Source organism: Primulina huaijiensis, chromosome 15 (genome assembly GCF_012295235.1).
Source record: "Primulina huaijiensis isolate GDHJ02 chromosome 15, ASM1229523v2, whole genome shotgun sequence".
Lineage (NCBI taxonomy): Eukaryota > Viridiplantae > Streptophyta > Magnoliopsida > Lamiales > Gesneriaceae > Primulina > Primulina huaijiensis.
The window spans coordinates 15,986,187-16,007,481 of NC_133320.1; the positions used below are offsets into that span (position 1 = coordinate 15,986,187).

General features: G+C 37.7%; 2 protein-coding genes and 1 non-coding gene across 3 annotated transcripts in view; 1 reads left to right on the forward strand and 2 right to left on the reverse strand.

The window, feature by feature from the left end:
- LOC140958715 (uncharacterized) overlaps positions 1-21,295 on the reverse strand; it is a 67,347-nt gene that overhangs the window by 42,093 nt on the left and 3,959 nt on the right. The window lies entirely within an intron of this gene.
- On the reverse strand, positions 12,966-13,715 carry LOC140959342 (uncharacterized). The gene has a single exon (XM_073417198.1). The coding sequence runs from the start codon at positions 13,713-13,715 to the stop codon at positions 12,966-12,968; it is 750 nt and encodes a 249-aa protein (XP_073273299.1).
- On the forward strand, positions 14,263-14,369 carry LOC140960633 (small nucleolar RNA R71). The gene has a single exon (XR_012172232.1). It is a non-coding gene; the product is annotated as a small nucleolar RNA R71 (small nucleolar RNA).

The following is a 21,295-nucleotide window of genomic DNA, read 5'->3' on the forward strand; positions in this document are numbered from 1 at the left end:
AATTCAAATATTGAATTTATAATCGATTTAATTTATTAAGCTCAAAAGTCGAGTTTATTAAATATTAAATTAAAATTGGTAGGAAAAATGTTTAATGGGCTTGTAGGAGTACAAGTCCAACATACTAAATAACTTAATGGACTTTGATTAATTAATTAAACTAGTTAGACTAGCCCAATTAATTAATCAAACCTATTAGTGTTAATTATGATTATTAAGTCATGACTTAATTATAAATAGGAATAAACAAGCCATAACCTAGCCTCCACTTGATACCAATTTTCGAAAATTCCTCCATATTTCCTCTCAATAATTTCGGCCATACCAAGGGTATTTTGGTTTGAGCCGTCTCTCTATATTTGATCTCCTACGCAAAACTTCTTCTAATTTTTCTAGTGCAAATTAGAAGAAGAACAAATCATCTAGTCGTTGAACTGATTAGAAGAATAAAGAAAGGAGTTTTTGAAGATCTTTCGTAGGGATTCATCAAGAGCTAGATCCGTCAATACCAGATTAGTTGGAGCCAAGTGATTTAATCACCAAAAGTATAAAATTCTAACGTCCTATGAATGTTTATTCATAAAATCATACAAGTGCTCAAACAAATATATTTTGATTGTCAAAATAAAATAAAATTTTTAAAACTTCCGCTGCGTTTGGACACAAGAAAACCGAGATCCAACACTTAAAAGAGAGTTTTAGTAGTAAAAGTGAGAGCATGCATACATTTCAAATGTGAGAAAATGAGCTATATTTATAGTTTTCGAAAGGGTCTTCTGGGTTTGGGACTATGTGGGCCTAGATTTAATTTTTGTGTGCTTAGTAACGAACCTTAATAGTAGTCCATTATAAAATACATGAATAGAAAATTGGGTTCTGTATTTAAATCGGTCGGAGTGTTGTGGGTTTAATTCAGTGTTATCAGGAGAGATCCACAAGTTGTGGCCCATTCTTCTCACCAAATATATATTTATGTATAACATGCTACTTCCAATTTTGTGTAGTTTAAATTTAAATATGAAACATCGTTAATCATATTAGAATTTAAACATAATTAAATAAATCGAATTTGTTAAACCTCTTAAATGTGTGCTCAAGCTCGAGCTTTGAGTTTAGAGTAAAGAAGCTTCACAAGCTTAAAATACCGTATTTAGGCCCAAGTGAACTAATTCTTATGTTTTACTTTTACACTTTGTAAATGCTTGGTTTTCATCCACTAATTTGAATTTTTTTTTTTTTTGGTTTTGACTCTTTTTTTCATTCAAAACCAATTGATCTATCAAATATTGCTTATTTTGAACCGATTCTACCTTATATATGTGAAGACCCAAAATCTTGCAATGGGAAGACTTGTATATGTCATAGGAAATTTGAGCTCATTTTGGCACAACATTTTCGAGTTCCATTCAATCATAATCTTGAAAATTTGAATAATCATTTCCCCTCAATATTGACCATTTATCACCATTTTAATGACTGATTTAAACCACAATAAATCAGTCATCAAACTATCTATATTAAGAGCAAAATAATGATAATTAAGAGGAGGTTAATGACCATAAATAAGTGTTTTTAATATGAGGTTAATGGTCATGAATAGATGTCAATAAGAGGAGGTTAATGACTATGAATAATGACATTTAAGGTAAGAAAAATGACAATAAATGGAGAGACCATTCACCTTACCTTTGGAGACCTATAAATAGAGGTTTTGGTTTAGTGTAAAACCACACCAAAAATTCTCCAAAATCACTCATAAGTCTCGACCACTTCAAGCAAAGAGGAGAAGCGGCATTTGGTCATTGTAGTGCTGTCCAAGTGCTGCCTTTTTTCGACCCAAGTTTTACCCAAGTATCAGTTATGTTCGAATCGTACATTTGAACCAATGTAAGTGGGCTTTTGCTATATATAATTCTTCGTAAGTGAGTTTTTGTACATATAAATTTTAGCATATTTGTTCTTTGTAAGTGTGCTTATATATGTGTATATTCGACAAAGTTTTGCACACTTATTTTGTTCGGTAACTGAGCTTTTGCTATATATAATTCTTCGTAAGTTCGTTTTTACTATACTTTTATGTACACTTGCACTTCATAAGTTTACTATTTGATATATATTGACATACTTGTTCTTCATAAACATGTCCACGTTTGCACAAAAATAAATTATGTGTGTTTCTTGAAATTCGATCGGCATATGTTATTCCTTCGATTTACTAAATGATATTTAAAAGCATGTTTGAAAAAAATATTTTTGAAGGCACTGTTGTGATTTGAATTTGAAATGGTTAAGAAATTCCGAAATTTGATTTGATTTGATTTGGCATTGATGCGGTGGGATATAATAATCGATATTATGGCATCGCCCTCCTTAGAGAATGTAACTTAGGGAACTGATCAGTTAGCCATATATATATATGGGCGTCTTTTTGTATTTTTTCTTGTTTTTGTTTAGATTTATTTTGATGGGTGTAATATGAGTTTATTCTCGTTGCAAAAGGTATGCAGAAGAATATTGATGTCAGATAAACAATATTCGAAAGAGCACTTTTGGCCCAAAAAAAACCAAAATAAAAAAATCCATGTTACAAGATTAAACCAAACATTGACAAGTTACAAGACTAAGATAAAAAACAGGCCAAGTTACAGGACCAAAATTGCATTTTTCCCTAACTAACATTATAGTAGATCTCTTGTGAGACGGTCTCACGGATTTTTATCCGTGAGACAGGTTAACCATGCCCATATTTATAATAATAAGTAATATTTTTGACATAAAATGTAATAATTTTCATTGGTGATCCACATAGGAGACCATATCACAAAATTGACTTGTGAGACTGTCTCACAAAAGGGTTTTTGTAGAGGCTTCTAAACTCGTCTTTGAAAATTTACGGCAAAAATTGAAAAATTTTATTTTTCATTAATTAAAATGCCTCTTTCATAAATAAACTGATAAAAATAAAGTTTGATGTTCAAAATAGCAGCGGAAGTAAATGTTTGTTTGCAAAATAATAATTTAAAATAATCCAACAACGAGAAAAATGTTTGAGCCTAAAAATAGTAAATGCTAAAAACATGAGGTCCTCGGGTTCCACTACTGCCGACCCAAGCTAGCTCACTGGTCCCCGCCCTCGGTTCCGACATCATCAGTACCTACAACAATCAAGTCTAGTGAGTCTAAAGACTCAGCATGTATATATCGTAAATAACGAGTAATAATAATAAAACCGCATGCAAAGTGAAAATATCATGTCATGAGTAAATGTAATACGTGCATAACTGAACTGAAAATCGCATCATGAATAATTAATATTACGCGCATAACTGAACTGAACTGAACTGAATGTAGTAAGTGAAATGTTTGCTCCGTAGAGCCCTGTCATAAAATAATGTGTAATAATTTTCTGTTGAGATTATGTTATACGCTAGTGGCCCCCTGAACTGCACTGAACTGAACTGAACTGACCGGTAACTGACGACCAGGTGAAATAATGTACATCTGATCAGACTAATGCCACAGTATACTGGGTGCGACCGGTAAGTAGCCACCGGGATGAACTGAACTGAACCGGTAAGTGACCACCGGGTTAAGTAATAATAACAGCGAAGTGGGCCCAAGCAATATCACATAAATCTCAAAAATGAAAAATATGCAAATGATGTCATGAAAAATATGCAAATGATTTACTTGACCAAACTTTGTAATTGAATCCAAAAACGAGACAATTACGCCCACTGACCTAGTATTTAATCATGACTCCGAGCCAACCCGAAACGACATCGAACCAACGTTTAGTCATGATTAAAATACTCTTAAAAAATGATGAAATAATGCTCCTAAATTTACAGTACTCGAAATTTAGTGAATGGAGGCCAAAAACGTGAAACGCTATTTCGAGAGTCACTTTGGTACATTGTACCGTAATTTCTCGTACGACCTCTAAAATGATCCGAATCATGAACAGCCAAAAACATGACCTTCCTAACTTGATGAGGCACTGTCCCGTCCAAGGCCATAGGCTAAAAGCCAACCAAGAACCTGGAACTCGCCTCTGAACCGCTGCACGCTTGCTGTCAAAAATTACAGCAGCTGTGCCTTTGATTTCTTGTGTCGTTTTCAGGACTAACATCCATTGGGGCTTGAACCACAGACCAGAACCTGTTACCAACATCCTAAGGAAAGGTTGGAACCATGGCTAAGGGCCCAAGGCCAGCCACAATGCGAACCACACCCGAAACCAACCGAAAAGTCCACCCGAGAGGCACCCTTGCGTGCGTGGGTATAATGCTTCCTTTGCTGTCCCGTGTCGTTCCAGTGGCCATTTGATTGACCATGGCACGATCTAGACATCAAGAGGTATGGTATGAACCGTGGCTTGTTGCGTATTTTCACTACCGCAAGTGTACGGTGTCAAGTTTTAGTACTGGTTTAAGTACAAATATCGATCCAACGAGGAGTAATTATTTAAAACTGTATATCAAGTACCATAATTGACATAGCTCAACTTTATTTAGAAAATCAAGGAGTGAGTTTAAAATCAATTCAGAGAAAACAATGAATTATGAAGATCTTATGCACACAGTCGAGTTTCAGCGAGTAAAGCAGTCTAGAGATATGATTTCGTCGAGTCTCCCCTATGCTAAATTAAAATTGACTAACAATTAATCAAATTGTATCATGTTTACTAACCAAGAACTCGCAATTTTCCTATTCCCTTTTTTTAAGTGATAAATATAAATGTATTACATTTTACTGATTTTACTATGTCTATTCAAAATCACGTAACACGTAATAAATGCAACCTAGGTTCTTTTCATGGATTCACCAAAATTATACGTCTTTTGCACGTTATAAATATCTGACGATGCAATTCCCCCTGTCCTAATCTCAATCCCCTCTGTCGAGTGTTAGATATCAATTATTTAATCAATCGAATTATGGCCAGTAATTAAAAAGCTTTAAGAACAAGAAATCACAAATAAAAACGATGAATTAATTAACTGAAAATTCAAAACGTCAACAACATAGGTTCGACATCGACTACGTCAATCTCTAGAAGTTAAAATTAATTCATACTCGAATTTAAATCAATACAAAACTTGTTTATGAGCATTAAAAGCATAAAAGTAAAGAACCGAATTAGAAACGTGTTGACGAAAGATGAAAGCGTCTCCGTGTCTGGACTTAGCGTCTTCGATCTCCTTTCTTTGCGTTCCGTCCTCCGTTGGATCCCACTTGTTCGCTCTTTTTTCTCTGTTATGTCGGCTATGTGTTAAAATTTCCGAATGCCCTCTAAACCCACGCTGAAACCTATTTAATTCTGAGAAATCGCGCCGCGCGCATATGCTCGACCAAGACTCGCGCATATGCGCGGGTCCTTCTGTTGTGTTGGGCAGACCTGCTCTCTTGCGCGCACATGCGCGCCCTTGCTCCGCGCATATGCGCGGAGTCTTCTGTTTTGAACGTCAGGAATTTCTTCTCTCGCGCATATGCGCGCCTCGTCCGGCGCATATGCGCGGTGTTCTCTTGCCTTTTCTTGCATATTGCGCGCATATGCGAGCCTCCAACTCGCGCATATGCGCGGGTCTTATTGCTTCCAAAGGTGGGCTCTTGCACAAAATCTTCCTCTCAGCGCCATTTTTTTCGTTCTTTTTCATGCCCATGTGTCGTCTTACCTAGATTCATGCGATCACACCAAAACTAACAAAAACGCATAATTCTGCCCAAGAAAACTAACAATCTAACTGAATTATAAGGATAATTTAAGTGCACAAAATGCACTTATCAAATCCCCCAAAACTTAAAGTTTTGCTAGTCCCGAGCAAAATAAAATAAAACATTAACTAGACTAGACTCAACACATCCTAAAGAAATTAACTGAATGAACAAGAATGTTGGAATAAAAGGATAACCACTAGCCTCAGAGTTTGCAGTCCCCATCATATTTAATCAAACACATGCCACATCACTCACAGCTCACGTGCGTGTGTGTTTTGCTATTCTCGTTTACCCTAACCAAATGCTAAGATAAATTCATAATCTTTTTTATCTCATAAAATTCTGGACTCCTCGACACACATGCAATTAACAAAACCATTGAGGCACACATTCACCTTCACAAATCAACAGGACTTATAGGGTAATTTTTGGCTCACCAAAATAGCAATATGAGGACAATAATTAACTAAACACAGTCCATCATCATGAGATGCGCACATGTACACAATCGAATTCTATGTCTCTTGACGGCATTTTTCAAGTGTCCATAGGCTTAACTTTGGTAACTCTTCTCCACTAGTATATTGGGTACATGTGACTCGGTTAATAGGTCTTTTAAGCTTGTAACGTTAGGCTACGGCTAATGGCTACAAATGAAGATAGAGAATCAATAGTGAGAGAAACAAATCAATTTATTTCTTTAACGCCTATCTCCCATTTCTCATGTTTCACCTCCCCTTGGATTATCACAACATCTTTACCATTGTTTCTTCATTTTCATATCAACACGTCATACTGCTTTATTCTTTATTCACTTGTTCCTTCCTTTTCTTTTTTTTTTCACAAGATTTTCTTATACACGCATCAGGGATAAAAACTTTCGTAGTGATAACAAGATTCGTTTTCTCTCAATTTTCGGTAGGTACTAGTGTATATGCTCAAAATTTGGTAGTTGACGTGGGGGTTCAGAAATGATACGAATGGGGGCTCTTATGTGCCTTGGCACACTCCATTCGATTTTTTTTTATTAAGCTCAAACATGGGAAGCTAGAGTCTATCACGATGTTATGGGTAGGCTTGAAAGGCTCAAACGTTCCAAAAATCGCCTAAATCATCCCTAAGTCGCACACTACCCGTATCTTGCCTCGAAGCGTGCCAAACCAAGTTCTAGACTACTTTCAATTTACCAACCAACAAACACAGATAGATCATGTTTTCGGGTGTTCCAACAAAACAAATCACACATCTCGTTCTCATTTAGGCTCAAAGGGCTAACAATTGACAAATTATTCAAGGAAAAAAAAAACAAGCCCAAAATAATTCAAAGACTGCCTGGATCATTTTTGTGTTAGTGAACACGTAACTCAACACCAAGTAATCACATGTAGGTTTTGGAGTCCATTCATACATTCAAAATCACAAAATCACATGAACACTCTCTTGACATCGGATGTATCAACAATCATAGCAATCGTGAATGAGTGTGCAAACGGTTAAGTAAAAATAGAATGCATTTAGATTCGTAATCAGGGGACAACATGTGTTTCAGGTCACTCTCGTCATTGTTTGGTTATTACCTTGATTCCACGACTCTAAAACAATGTAACAACTAAAAATGGACATAAAGACTAAATTTTTTTTTTTATTTTTATTTTTTGAAATCAACATTAACCACCGCTAAAACATCAAAATTAAAACATCTAAATATCAAACCAAATTACCCCCCAAGCGTAAAGTATGCATTGTCCTCAATGTATAAACAAGAAAGAGTGTGACAATCATACCTCCCACGACGAGCGTCAGTGCTCGCCGTCACCATCGTCATCATCTTCATCCATGTCCTAGGGTGGGGCCTGGTAAGGAGCTCCAGGGTACTGTGGTGGCCATGCTGGTCGCTGGGGAAACATGGGATCCTCGAGACCGATAGGTGGAAACCGCTGAGCAAGCACGGCAGTGAAGTCCATCATGTATCCCATAAAATGGTCGGTGCGGAACTGAAGTGAATCCAGCACCTGGCGCTGCTCAACTAGTGACCTCCGTTGCTGCTGCATCTCGTTTTCTAGCTGTCAAAATCTGTCTCCCCTGCGCTCTCTGCCTGCTGCCGGTGGTGGTGGTGGTGGAAGCTGTGGTTGTGGGGGTTCCTCCTCAGCTGGATACTCGTGGTGAACATAAGAGGTCGCTCCAAAGAAGGCAACTATGGGCGCCTTCGGCTTAAGAACCTGCTCGTCAGATGACCATGTCACACCGGCCTGTCGGCAGAGCACGGTAACAATGTGAGGGCATGGAAGCGCGACTGTGGCTAACCCTGTGCCGGCTCTCATAATCAAACCAAAAATGATTTTCCCCAAGTCAACAGATTTGCCCATCAAAATAGCAAAGACAAGTGCAACTTTGTCTTTGGTTACGTCATGGTAGTGCGAGGATGGGAGAATCCTGGCCAACACAAAGGATGTCCAAGCGCTTGCATTAGGGTCCATGTCTGATTTTTTCAAAGAAATAGGACCGGTCGAGCTCATTTTCCAGGCGGCGCTTTCGGAGCAGACGTTCTGAATGACCTCTGTATAATCAACACCATCTTCGAGAAATGCATTGTATTCGTCTTGGTCAAGGCTAGGCATCTGATAGATCATGTTTATCGTTTGAGAGTCAAAAGATACAAGTTTAACTCTTACCAATACTTTTGACTCGTCGTGGCGTATCCGCATATTAGCATAGAACTCCCGCACAACTGATATCACAGCATCTAGAGGAGGATGGGCAAATTCAACCCATTGCCTTCGTTCCAGTTCATTCACAATCACACCACGTGGAATCGATAAATTAAATCCCCTCTCCGGGATGATGGACCGAGTCATAGAGGTCTCATAAATTTTCTGGGCTTCCTCATTCCAAAATCGGTGCGAATAAAAACTTGCGGAGGAAGAGGCACCCTTCTTCGATTTCTTTTTCGGCGCCATATCAATCAAATACTCAAAGAGCACACCCAACAATAAATTCAACAATTGAAACTCACAGATCACAGATAAGCACACCAACGTGCGTAGCAGATATAATCTCACCCACCAACTACTCCGGTTAGCAATACAATATACAACCCAAGCACAAAATTACCCAGAGCAAAGAGAAATACCCGATGCACAATATCGAAAAATTCCCCAAGTTGCTTGAACCAATTTCGAATAATTCTGAAAATTTTAACGAAATCTGGGGAAAGTCCTTACTTGAGTTAGAAGATGACCGGAACTAGGAGTGTGGTTGGAGCTGCGGTCGACGGCTTGTAGAGAGGAGCGGTGGCCATCGGTTTGTAGAGAGGAGTGGCGGCGGTCTGTGGTTTTCGGTTGGGAGGAGGCTGTGTGATTTTCAGAATGAGGGTTCGCCTCTTTTTTTTTTTTTAAAATCTGGTCGCGCGCATATGCGCATCATAAGCCGGCGCATATGCGCGCAAGTCTCTGCCCAAATTTGTTGCCAATGCATGTTGCGCGCATATGTGCGCCCGAAATGGCGCATGTGCGCCAAGTCCTTTGCCCAAATCTGTTGCCAATGCATGTTGCGCGCATATGCGCGCCCGAAGTGGCGCATGTGCGCCAAGTCCTCTGCCCATCCGAGTGGGGCTGCTTGTCATCTCGCGCATGTGCGCGCATCGAGAGGCGCATATGCACGGAACGTTCTGTCCATCAGTTTTTTGAAATTTTTTTTTATTAATATAATCACCAGCAAACATAAAAACTAAAATTAAAACTTGAACAGAGAAATTTGAAATTAATAACTAAGAAATTAAAATAAGATAATAAAAACAACACGAATGCTAAAAAAATAAATAAATGTGGGTTGCCTCCCACACAGCGCTTGGTTTAACGTCATCAGCCTGAATTTCTCTTGTCTACTTTGGTTCTCCCAGGAGAAGGTTTTCCATGTGCCTCACTTCATTGCCAAAATAATGCTTGACCCTCTGACCATTTACTTTAAATGTTTGACCATTGTTGCACTTCAGTTCAATAGCACCATAGGGATACACTGTTTCCACTGTGAATGGTCCAGACCATCGTGATTTTAACTTACCAGGAAACAACCTCAGTCGAGAATTTAACAATAACACCTGTTGTCCTGGTTCGAAGTCTCGTCGAAGAATCTGCTTGTCGTGCCATCTCTTGGTTTTCTCCTTGTATATCTTTGCATTCTCGTATGCATCATTCCTGAATTCCTCCATCTCATTCAACTGCAACAGTAGTTGCTCACCAGATGCTCCCATATCAAAATTAAGCTTTTTCACAGCACAAAAAGCTCTGTGCTCTAGTTCCAAAGGTAGATGGCAAGCTTTCCCAAAGACCAACCTGTACGGTGACATCCCGATAGGTGTCTTGTATGCAGTCCTGTACGCCCACAGAGCATCATCTAGCTTAATCGCCCAATCCTTCCGGTTTGTCTTCACTGTTTTTTTCTAAAATATGCTTGATCTCTCGGTTGGATATTTCTGCTTGCCCATTAGATTGCGGGTGGTATGCCAGTGTCACCCTGTGCTTCACATCATACTTAGCCAACAGTGAGGTAAAAATTTTGTTACAGAAATGCGTACCTTCATCACTGATTATGGCTCTAGGTGTTCCAAATCTTGTGAAGATGTTTCTGTGGACAAACTTAACAACTACTCGAGCATCATTAGTACTGGTGGCGATCGCTTCCACCCATTTGGACACATAATCAACAGCAAGTAAAATGTAAGATTGACCAAACGAGGATGGGAATGGACCCATAAAGTCAATACCCCAGACATCAAAAAGTTCCACCTCCAAAATGTTTGTTAGTGGTAACTCGTGACTTCTCGAAATATTGCCAACTCTTTGGCATTTATCAAATGACTTGACTAAAGTATAACTGTCTTTAAATAGATTAGGCCAATATAAACCTGACTGTAATACCTTAGATGCCGTTCTAGATGCTCCAAAATGTCCACCGTAGGGTGAGGAATGACACTGTTCAAGAATCGCACCTGCTTCTTCCTCTGCTACGCATCATCGAATTATCTGATCAGCGCATCTCTTGAACAAGAAAGGATCATCCCACAGATAAAACTTTGTATCATGAAGAAATTTCTTCTTTTGGTGATAGGTTAAATCTGATGGTAATTCACCTGCAGCAAGAAAATTAGCTATATCTGCACACCAGGGATGTGTAACAGTTACCTTGAAGAGTTGTTCGTCTGGGAACGACTCGTTGATCACTCCACATTCAGTTCTTTGTTCCAGCTCCAGACGTGACAAGTGATCTGCTACCTGACTTTCACAACCTTTCTTGTCTTTGACCTCAAAGTCAAATTCTTGAAGTAGGAGTATCCATCGTATCAACCTGGGCTTTGCATCCTTTTTGGCAAACAAGTAACGAAGAGCTGCATGCTCAGTAAAAACAGTTACCTTGGTGCCAATGAGATATGTTCTGAACTTATCGAATGCAAACACCACGGCTAGCATCTCTTTCTCAGTAGTTGTGTAATCCTGTTGGGCTGCATTAAGTGTACGACTTGCATAGTAGATGGCCTTGAACATCTTATCTCGTCTTTGTCCCAATGCTGCTCCCACAGCATAGTCACTGGCATCACACATGAGCTCAAATGGCTCCTTCCAGTCAGGCACTATCATGATGGGTGCAGAAACCAGTGCTGTCTATATCCTGTTAAAAGCCTGCAAACAATCATCGTCAAAAATAAATGTAGAATCTTTCTCTAACAAATTACATAAAGGTCTAGTAATTTTAGAGAAATCTTTAATATAACGACGATAGAACCCGGCATGTCTCAAGAAACTTCTGATCCCTTTCACATTCTTCAGCGGTGGGAGATTTTCAATTGCCACAACTTTGGCTCTGTCCACTTCTATTCCTCTAGCCGAAATCTTATGCCCAAGTACAATACCTTCTTGGACCATGAAGTGACATTTTTCCCAATTCAGCACTAAATTCTTCTCCCGACATCTCTGCAAAACAAGCGTCAAATTCTGCAAACAATGATCAAATGATGAACCGAAGACAGATATATCATCCATGAAAACCTCCATTATTTCCTCGACCATGTCAGAGAATATGGCCATCATACACCTCTGAAAAGTGGCAGGTGCGTTGCAAAGACCAAATGGCATGCTCCTGAAGGCAAATGTACCGTAGGGACAAGTGAAGGTAGTCTTCTCTTGATCCTCCGGTGCTATGACAATTTGATTATAACCTGAATAACCATCTAGAAAGCAATAATAATGATAACCACCTACTCTATCAAGCATCTGGTCAGTAAAGGGAAGAGGGAAGTGATCTTTCCTAGTCGCATCATTCAATTTCCTGTAGTCTATACACACTCGCCAACCAGTCACTGGGCGAGTTGAAATCAATTCGTTATTCTCATTTCTCACCACAGTTATACCCCCCTGCTTAGGCACTACTTGTACTGGTGAAACCCAAGAACAGTCAGATATAGCATAAATAACACCAGCATTTAACAATTTTAATACCTCAGCTCTCACAACCTCCTTCATAGCTGGATTAAGCCTCCTCTGATGATCAACATAGGGGGAATAGGAATCCTGCATCAAGATTTTATGCATACAAACGGTAGGGCTAATCCCCTTTATATCAGAAATTGTTCATCCCAAAGCAGATTTAAATTCTCGCAACACCCTCAACAACCTATATTTTTCATCAATAGTAAGAGCAGAAGATATAATTACAGGATAAGATGAACTCTCATCTAGGAATGCATAGCACAAGTGACTCGGTAAATCCTTCAACTCAGGGGACGCTTTTGGTACCTCTTTATTTGCATCTTCACGTAACTCTTCATGTTGAGCATCAATCTTTACTTTAGGCAATGTATTGAAAGCAATTAACTCCTCTCGCACATCCGAGTCCACTTCATCCACTGTAGAAGCTGATTCCAACAAGCATCTCTCTAAAGAGTCTTTCGTCATCCTACTTGCACCAACATGGGATACACATGAATCAATTATATCAATACTATTACAAGTACTTACCTCATTTGGTCCTTTGATGGTGTTGTAGATGTTGAACATGACTTCCTCTCCACCTACTCTCAATGTGAGCTCGCCCTTGTTCACATCAATTAAAGCTTTTCCGGTGGCCAAGAATGGCCTTCCAAAGATAAGGGGTGTCTCCTGGTCTTCTTCCATGTCTAAAATGACAAAATCAGCAGGAAACATGAACTTGTCTACCTTTACCAGCACATCCTCCACTATTCCTCGTGGATATTAAAGTGATCTGTCCGCCAGCTGCAGAGTAATAGTGCTAGGTTTCACCTCACCAATCTCCAAGGTCCTATAAATAGAAAAAGGCATTAAATTAATACTGGCACCTAAATCACATAAAGCTCTATTTACTCTAGAACCACCAATAACACAAGGAATAGTAAAACTCCCTGGATCTTTGAGTTTTTGCGGTAGTTTCCTTTGGAGTATGGCACTGCACTCTTTGGTTAGCTTCACGGTTTCAAATTCTTGAAGTTTCCTCTTCTTGGACATCACATCCTTAATGAACTTAGCATAATTGGGCATTTGCTCCAATGCATCGGCAAATGGGATGTTGATGTGTATTTTCTTGAAGATTTCCAAGAACTTCGCAAACTGATCATCCAACCCATTCTTCTTAAACCTCTGTGGATATGGGAGATTCACCTTTGGCAAAGGTTGCTGTTCACGCACTTTCTTGGGTTCCTCTACTTTCTCTTCTCTAACACTTACACCCTTTCCATCATCTTCCTCAACAAGAGTCTCTACACTCTCTTCAGCCGAGTCTGGGATTCCAATTTTCTTGCCACTCCTCAATGTGACAGCTTTGCATTGCTCCCTAGGATTCACTTCCGTATTGCTGGGAAACTGTCCTCTGTTCTGATCTTTCAAAGCATTGGCCAATTGCCCAATCTGTGTTTCCAAAGATTTCATCGTGGTACCCATATTGCCCATGTGTGTCTCCATGTTATCCAGAGACTTGGTTCTAGCCATTCTTTTCCTAGACTCAGTCACAAACGTCCCAACCAGATCCTCAAAAGATGGCTTTCATTCACCCTGTTGTGTGTTGAACCTCGGCGGAGGGTTCAATACGTTCTTGTTGTTTGCATAGGAGAAATTCTCGTGATTCCTCAAACCTGGATGATATGTATTAGTGGGAGGATTACCTCGATAACCTCCATAGCCACTATTGTTATTGATGTACTGAGCTTCCTCCACAACTGGCTCTTCCTCAGCAGTCACCAATGCTGCATCAGACGTAGATTGGCCTGGCTTGTTCATCGCTGCAATCTGTGCTGTTCGTGCCGAAACCTGTGCAGTAAGTGATGTGATCGGGTCTATGGCATACAATCCAGCAGGTTTCCTTGATCCAGATCTCTCACTTGGCCACTGATGACTGTTAATGGTCATCTGTTCAAGCAGTTCATAAGCCTCATCAAGTGTCTTAGAAAAAATAGTACCTCTGGCGGCTGCATCTACGTTCCCTCTAGTTGGCCCATCCAACCCATTGTAAAATAACTCGATTTGTACCCAATCTGCATATCCATGATTCGGACACTTCCTCAGCAATTCCTTGTATCGCTCCCAAGCTTCATATAACACTTCGAGTTCCCTCTGCCTGAAATTGGTGATCTCTATTTTCAGCTGAGCGGACTTGGCAGGAGGAAAATACTTTGACAAGAATTTCATAACCAAATATGCCCATGTAGTAATACTCCCCAAAGGTAGAGATTGAGCAAACTCCTTGCCTGATCCCTGAGAGAAAACGGAAACAAGCACAATCGAATAATTTCATCAGAAACATAGTTAATTTTTACCGTGTCCGTGATCTCTAGAAAAGTTCTGAGGTGAAGATAGGGATCTACAGTGGCTGCTCCTCCAAATGGGTTCTGTTGAACCATGTTAATGAGTGCGGGCTTTAGCTCGAAGTTGTTAGCAGCAATGGTTCCGCGAGCTATTCCAGAGTAGTGAGCATTAATGACAGGGCGGAAATGTTCTCGGATTGGCACCAGTCTTGGGAGTTCATTTTGATTTTCTCTGTTTTCAGCCATTGCTTTAATTTCCTCTCTCCTTGCCTTCCTTAATCGCCTGGCAGTTCTTTCGATTTCCGGATCAAAAATCAGCAAGTCGGGATTTTGATATTTTCGCATGCACTGCAAAACAGAGAAGATTATAAATTAACAAGATAAATAAATAAAATAAAATCTAAATTAAAGTCAAGACTAATTAGTAACGATATTAATATGAAATTAAATAGTTTACTCCCCGGCAACGGCGCCAAAATCTTGTTGCGTATTTTCACTACCGCAAGTGTACGGTGTCAAGTTTTAGTACTGGTTTAATTACAAATATCGATCCCACAAGGAGTAATTATTTAAAACTGTATATCAAGTATCATAATTGACATAGCTCAACTTTATTTAGAAAATCAAGGAGTGAGTTTAAAATCAATTCAGAGAAAACAATGAATTATGAAAATCTTATGCACACAGTCCAGTTTCAGCGAGTAAAGCAGTCTAGGGATATGATTTCGTCGAGTCTCCCCTATGCTAAATTAAAATTGACTAACAATTAATCAAATTGTATCATGTTTACTAACCAAGAACTCGCAATTTTCCTATTCCCTTTTTCAAGTGATAAATAGAAATGTATTACCTATTACTGATTTTACTATGTCTATTCAAAATCATGTAACACGTAATAAATGCAACCTAGGTTCTTTTCATTGATTCACCAAAATTATACATCTTTTGCTCGTTATAAATATCTGACGATGCAATCACCTCTGTCCTAATCTCAATCCCCTCTGTCGAGTGTTAGATATCAATTATTTACTCAATCGAATTATGGCCAGTCATTCAAAAGCATTAAGAACAAGAAATCACAAATAAACACGATGAATTAATTAACTGAAAATTCAAAACGTCAACAACATAGGTTCGACATCGACTACGTCAATCTCTAGAAGTTAAAATTAATTCATACTCGAATTCAAATCAATACAAAACCTGTTTATGATCATTAAAAGCATAAAAGTAAAGAACTGAATTAGAAACGTGTTGACAAAAGATGAAAGCGCGTCTCTATGTCTGGACTTAGCGTCTTCGATCTCCTTTCTTTGCGTTCCGTCCTCCGTTGGATCCCACTTGTTCGCTCTTTTTTCTCTGTTATGTCGGCTATGTGTTAAAATTTCCGAATGCCCTCTAAACCCATGCCGAAACCTATTTAATTCTGAGAAATTGCGCCTCGCGCATATGCGCGACCAAAACTCGCGCATATGCGCGGGTCCTTCTGTTGTGTTGGTCAGACCTGCTCTCTTCCGCGAACATGCGCGCCCTTGCTCCGCGCATATGCGCGAAGTCTTCTGTTTTTGAACCTCATGAATTTTTCTCTCGCGCATATGCGCGGTGTTCTCTGGCCTTTTCTTGCATATTGCGCGCATATGCGAGCCTCCAACTCGCGCATATGCACGGGTCTTACTGCCTCCAAAGGTGTGCTCTTGCTCAAAATCTTCCTCTCAGCGCCATTTTTTTCGTTCCTTTTCATGCCCATGCGTCGTCTTACCTAGATTCCTGCGATCACACCAAAACTAACAAAAACGCATAATTCTGCCCAAGAAAACTAACAATCTAACTGAATTATAAGGATAATTTAAGTGCACATAATGCACTTATCAGCTATGGGCCCGGGGCCAACCAAGATTCACACCACACCACAAAAATCGAACTACACTTGCTATAAAATGAAGGGCCGATGGAGAGGGGCTTTTCTTGTTTCTTTTGATTTAAAAACCGATTCCACCATGGACCAAGCCTCAAAAGGGCGACTTGGTCACGTCTGAGACATGATAGGGAAGTGTTCCAACAATGGCCATAGGCCCCTAGGGCAGCCAAGATCAAGAACTTTCTCCCTTGACAGCAACCATAAAAATCGAGACTCAATGGGACACATTTAGGGTGTTGCTGTCACATGCGAGTTTCTAGCGTGTGTGGGATTGAACGAATGGACAAACATGGTCCTAACATGTCCTAGTACATGTTTAGATTCAGCCTTGGGAGCCTAGGGTCGAGCCAACACCTGAAACATCCGAAACAAGCCAAACCCGTGAGGTGCACAAGTGAAGAGCCGAAATTCTGCACACTTTTTTTTTCGAAAATTCTTGACATTGTTTCGGTTTTCATGATTCATGCATACATGATGGTTTGTAAAAATTGTAAATACGACTTGATTGAGGAGCAAGGGATGGTATATGCATGCCTGGATATTTTGTTTTTGAAAGGAAAAACAAACGAGCAACGACGCGGCTCGGAGGAGACGGAGTATTCTTCTTTTGTTTCTTGTTTTCTACTCGATTTCCTCCCTAGCACCTCAAGTTTTTTTTTTCTCTCAATATGCTCTGAATTTCGGTGATGATGGTGGGGAGGGAGTCTAGGGAGATAAATGGGAGGTTGCAAGATAAATGGAAGGGAATCAATCTTGCTATCTTTGAATTTGAGAGATAAGGAAATAATATGATATCAAAAAAATTTTTTGAAGGATAATTGAGGGTGCACTTGGTCGATTTTTGGATCTAGTAACAAGGGAGAAAATAGCTTAAATAAATTATTTGGTAGAGATTTAAAAGTGGGGAGAATATCTACCTTGAAAAGATTAAGGGAAAGATAATTAAGAAATAAATTGTCCAACTAAAAATAATCTTTCAAAACTAAAGGAGGGCCGATTTTGAGCTTGCAAAATAAGGGAGAATATTGCTTAATTGTTTAATTATTGAGGATTAAAGTTGAGGGATTTATCTCCCAAAAATTGGATAAGGAAAGGACCAATGAAAGATTAAAAAAAAAAAGAGAGTTGACAAATTAATTAAATCTCATAGGGGTGACAGAAATTTTAAATAAAAATGGAGGGAAAATATTTCTTAAATCTTGTATTTTAATTCTTTAGAGTTTGATTTACCCATTAAATATTTTAGTGAATAAATAAATTAATTAAGGAATACCATTATCTTGCATGCATGGATAATTCTTTAAATTAAATTACTACCATGTTAAGTTACAATTTCTTAAATAAAATAAGCCTAGATTAACTTGTCTCAATTGGTCACATATTTTATTTTAGGCTTTTAATTAAATTATTGAACCTAAAAGAATTTATTTACTACTTATCTCTAATTAATTAATTAATTCCCTAAACTTTCTTTTACAATAAATTAATTTATTATTTATCTTAAATAAATTCTAAGAATGTTTTCCAAATATTAAAATTTATCTCTTTATTCCAACTCCAGTCTGGCCTCTCTTATTTAACTGAAAAGGTAGTAATTAAACTACTGCATGAACTAAATAAATAAATTTAAAGAAAAGAATTTAAATACTCATGCAATAAAATCATTTTAATTTAAATACTAGGAATTATGCATGGCTTATACGTAGTCTAATTTACGGGTTCTACAGTTTTTTTTAAAATAACAATTATACTTAAAAATGATATGAGAGATTGGGTTAGAGTCTCACTTATGTGGGTTATTTAGATAGATCCCACTGTATTAAAAGAATGATATGAGTGATAATAACATGAAATATATGGTTATGGTATTATAAATTATACCATGACACAATCTATTTTTTATTAGAGTAGATGCCCTGTAAGCCAAACGATTGGCTAGGCATACTTAATAGACCGGTTCGAACCGAAACCGACCCGGAATCGGTATGTTAAGCTTGGAACTGGATCTGATAAGGATAAACCGAACCCGAAACCGTGTACAATTCATTGTTTGGTAGGTTGAACTGGTCCAGCATGTTGCAGCCGTTGGGCCAAGGGCTGCAGATTTCAGTAGATGTTGAAAGGCTACTGAAATCTGCATGTTTTAATTTTTTCAGCCGTTGGCCCAAAGGCTGCAGATTTTAGCAGATGTTGAACGGCTACTGAAATCTGCATGTTTTAATTTGGCAATTTGGCCCCCAATTTTGGGAGCATTATTGTAAATATATATTTTTTTACCACCAAAAATCACCTATAAATACATGTTATTTTTTATATTTCACATATCAATTTTCTCTCAACTTTACATTTCTCTACAATCAATATCTTTCTTTGCTATAATTTCTCCAAATATATTCAATAATTTTGTTATAATTTTATCTATAATCAATATTTTTTTATTGTTATTATTTACTATTTCGCAATTTAGTCATATAAATAATTCGAATTTCAATGACATTATCTTCAAACCGTGGTGGTGGTGGAGGCGAATACGCTTCTGACTTTGGTGAACATTTTGGCTACATCCCCGGCTTTGATGAAGTCGAACCTGACCACGAGGATGAAGAAGCCATGGAACTCCCCAACAAAGATGTAGGGACGCCATCGTCACATAATGTCAACGAGCACGATTACAGCCCGTTCAAAGCGAAGCAAAGTTTGGGATCACTTCGATATTGAACAACAAGGTACGAATAACTCTTTTGTCGTATGTAAAATTTGCAAAATGAGATATTCTTACAAAACGGATAGTGGTTCTGGTGGTACCGACACTTTGAAAAAACTTTTAGTTAAAGTACATAAACTTAACCCTGATACGCTACAACCATTCGGTATAGAATCAACACAACAACAAATTAGTCCTTCAAGTGGTAAAGCTTTCACAATTACAAAAGAAATTTCTCAAAAAACCATCGTAAAGTTTGTTACCAAATGTTGTCAACCTCTTATCATAGCTGAACAAGAAGGTTTTGTTGAATTTACTAGTACTATTCAACTTGGTTTTTACAATATTTCTAGGCACACACTTAAAAAATATTGTTTTGATATTTATAAAGAATATAAAGAAACATTAAAATCGCATCTTTCAAATATTTCTTGTAGAGTTAGTTTGAAAACTGATATTTGGACTAATTTAAAATATGAATCTTATCTTGTTGTTACATGTCATTGGATTGACGAAACTTGGATTATGCAAAAAAGAATTTTAGCGCTAGATTATTTAGTATTGTCACACAACGCTTACACTATAGCAAGATATGTTTTAAATGTTGTTAAGATTTATGACATACAAAATAAAATAATGTCGATCAAGTTAGATAATGCGAGTGCCAATACTCTTGAAATTAAATATCTTAAAGATTCACTAAAACCAATTTTAGATAGTAATTTGCTTCATGTTAGATGCGCATGTCATATTATCAATTTATGTGTTAAATGTGCATGTGATGAGCATATGTCTACTGTAATAGAAAAATTCAAATTATGTGAGAAATTATTACGTGTAAGAAGATATAGACGTGACTGAAAAACACTAGTCAAATCAAACGGAATTAAATTTAAAAAATTTCCTCTTCCTGTTGAAACTAGATGAAATTCTTTATATCACTTGCTTCATACTTTATTACGTTTTCAAGATTTAGTTACTCCATATTACAATAATATTGCGGTAAAATATTTAATGTTAACTGACGATGATTGAAATATTTTGAGTAAATGTGTTTCTTTGTTAGAAATTTTTAAAGAAGCAATCGAGAAATTTTCTGGCATTAACTACCATACTTCAACCATGTTTCTACCTTTGCTTTTCAATATGTTCTATAAATTTATTGAATATCGTGATAATTCTGTTATGCGTGATTTTGTTTCAAATATGAAAAACAAAATTTTAAAATATTGTGAAAATATCCTAATTGTGCATGGTTTACCAATATTACTTGATCCTACTCAAAATAAGGAGGATTAGACGTGTTTTTTTGAATATTATGCTAAATTTCTTCGGAAAAATGTTGACGATCAAAAGAAATCAATCATGCATTTCTTCAAGAATTGTTTGATTTGTATGCTAGTGAACAATGTGATGAACCGAGTGTGCAGCCGAAGGAGATGCCGACATATAAAAACAAAAGTGGAGCACTGAACTTCTTTCAAAATTTGAAACGACAAAAGTTCAATGAAAAATCGGTGACAACAACTAGTTACAATGAAATTCAAATTTATCTAAGCCAATATATTGAGACTACAGATAATTTCGATGTTCTTGATTGGTGGAAAGCAAATTCTAAACTTTATCCAGTGTTAGCTGCAATTGCAAGCGATGTCCTACCCATTCAAAGTTTAAGTGTTGCTTCCGAATCAGTATTTTCAGTATGTGGAAGGATCATTGGTGAACAAAGAACAAATTTAAAGCCAGAAACACTTTCCATGCTAACATGCCTACAAGATTGGTTTGCAGCCGAAAAAAAGAATAGGACTGCTTGAGCAATCGATGAAGTTCAAAGCTCAAGTTCCGATGAAGATCCGGAATATTCAAAATATATTTTAATAAATCGTGATGAATTTTAGATTTTCAATTGTAAAATCAATCTTTCAATTATTTTATTTTTATGATTATTAAGTTATGTTTCAACTCAAAATACTAAATAAAAAAATGTTCATTAATAAAAGTAATTATATATTAAAAATAATAATATTCGGACAAGGAACTCGGAACCGGTCCAAACCGAACCGGAACCGGTCTAAAATTCATCGAACCGGTCCAAGATTGGATTGGTTCCAAGATTTATCTAAGAACCGGAACCGAAACCCTAGAA

Coding starts and splice junctions, on each gene's coding strand:
- LOC140959342 (XM_073417198.1), bottom strand. CDS start 13,715: ATGGCTAGAACCAAGTCTCTGGATAACATGGAGACACACATGGGCAAT.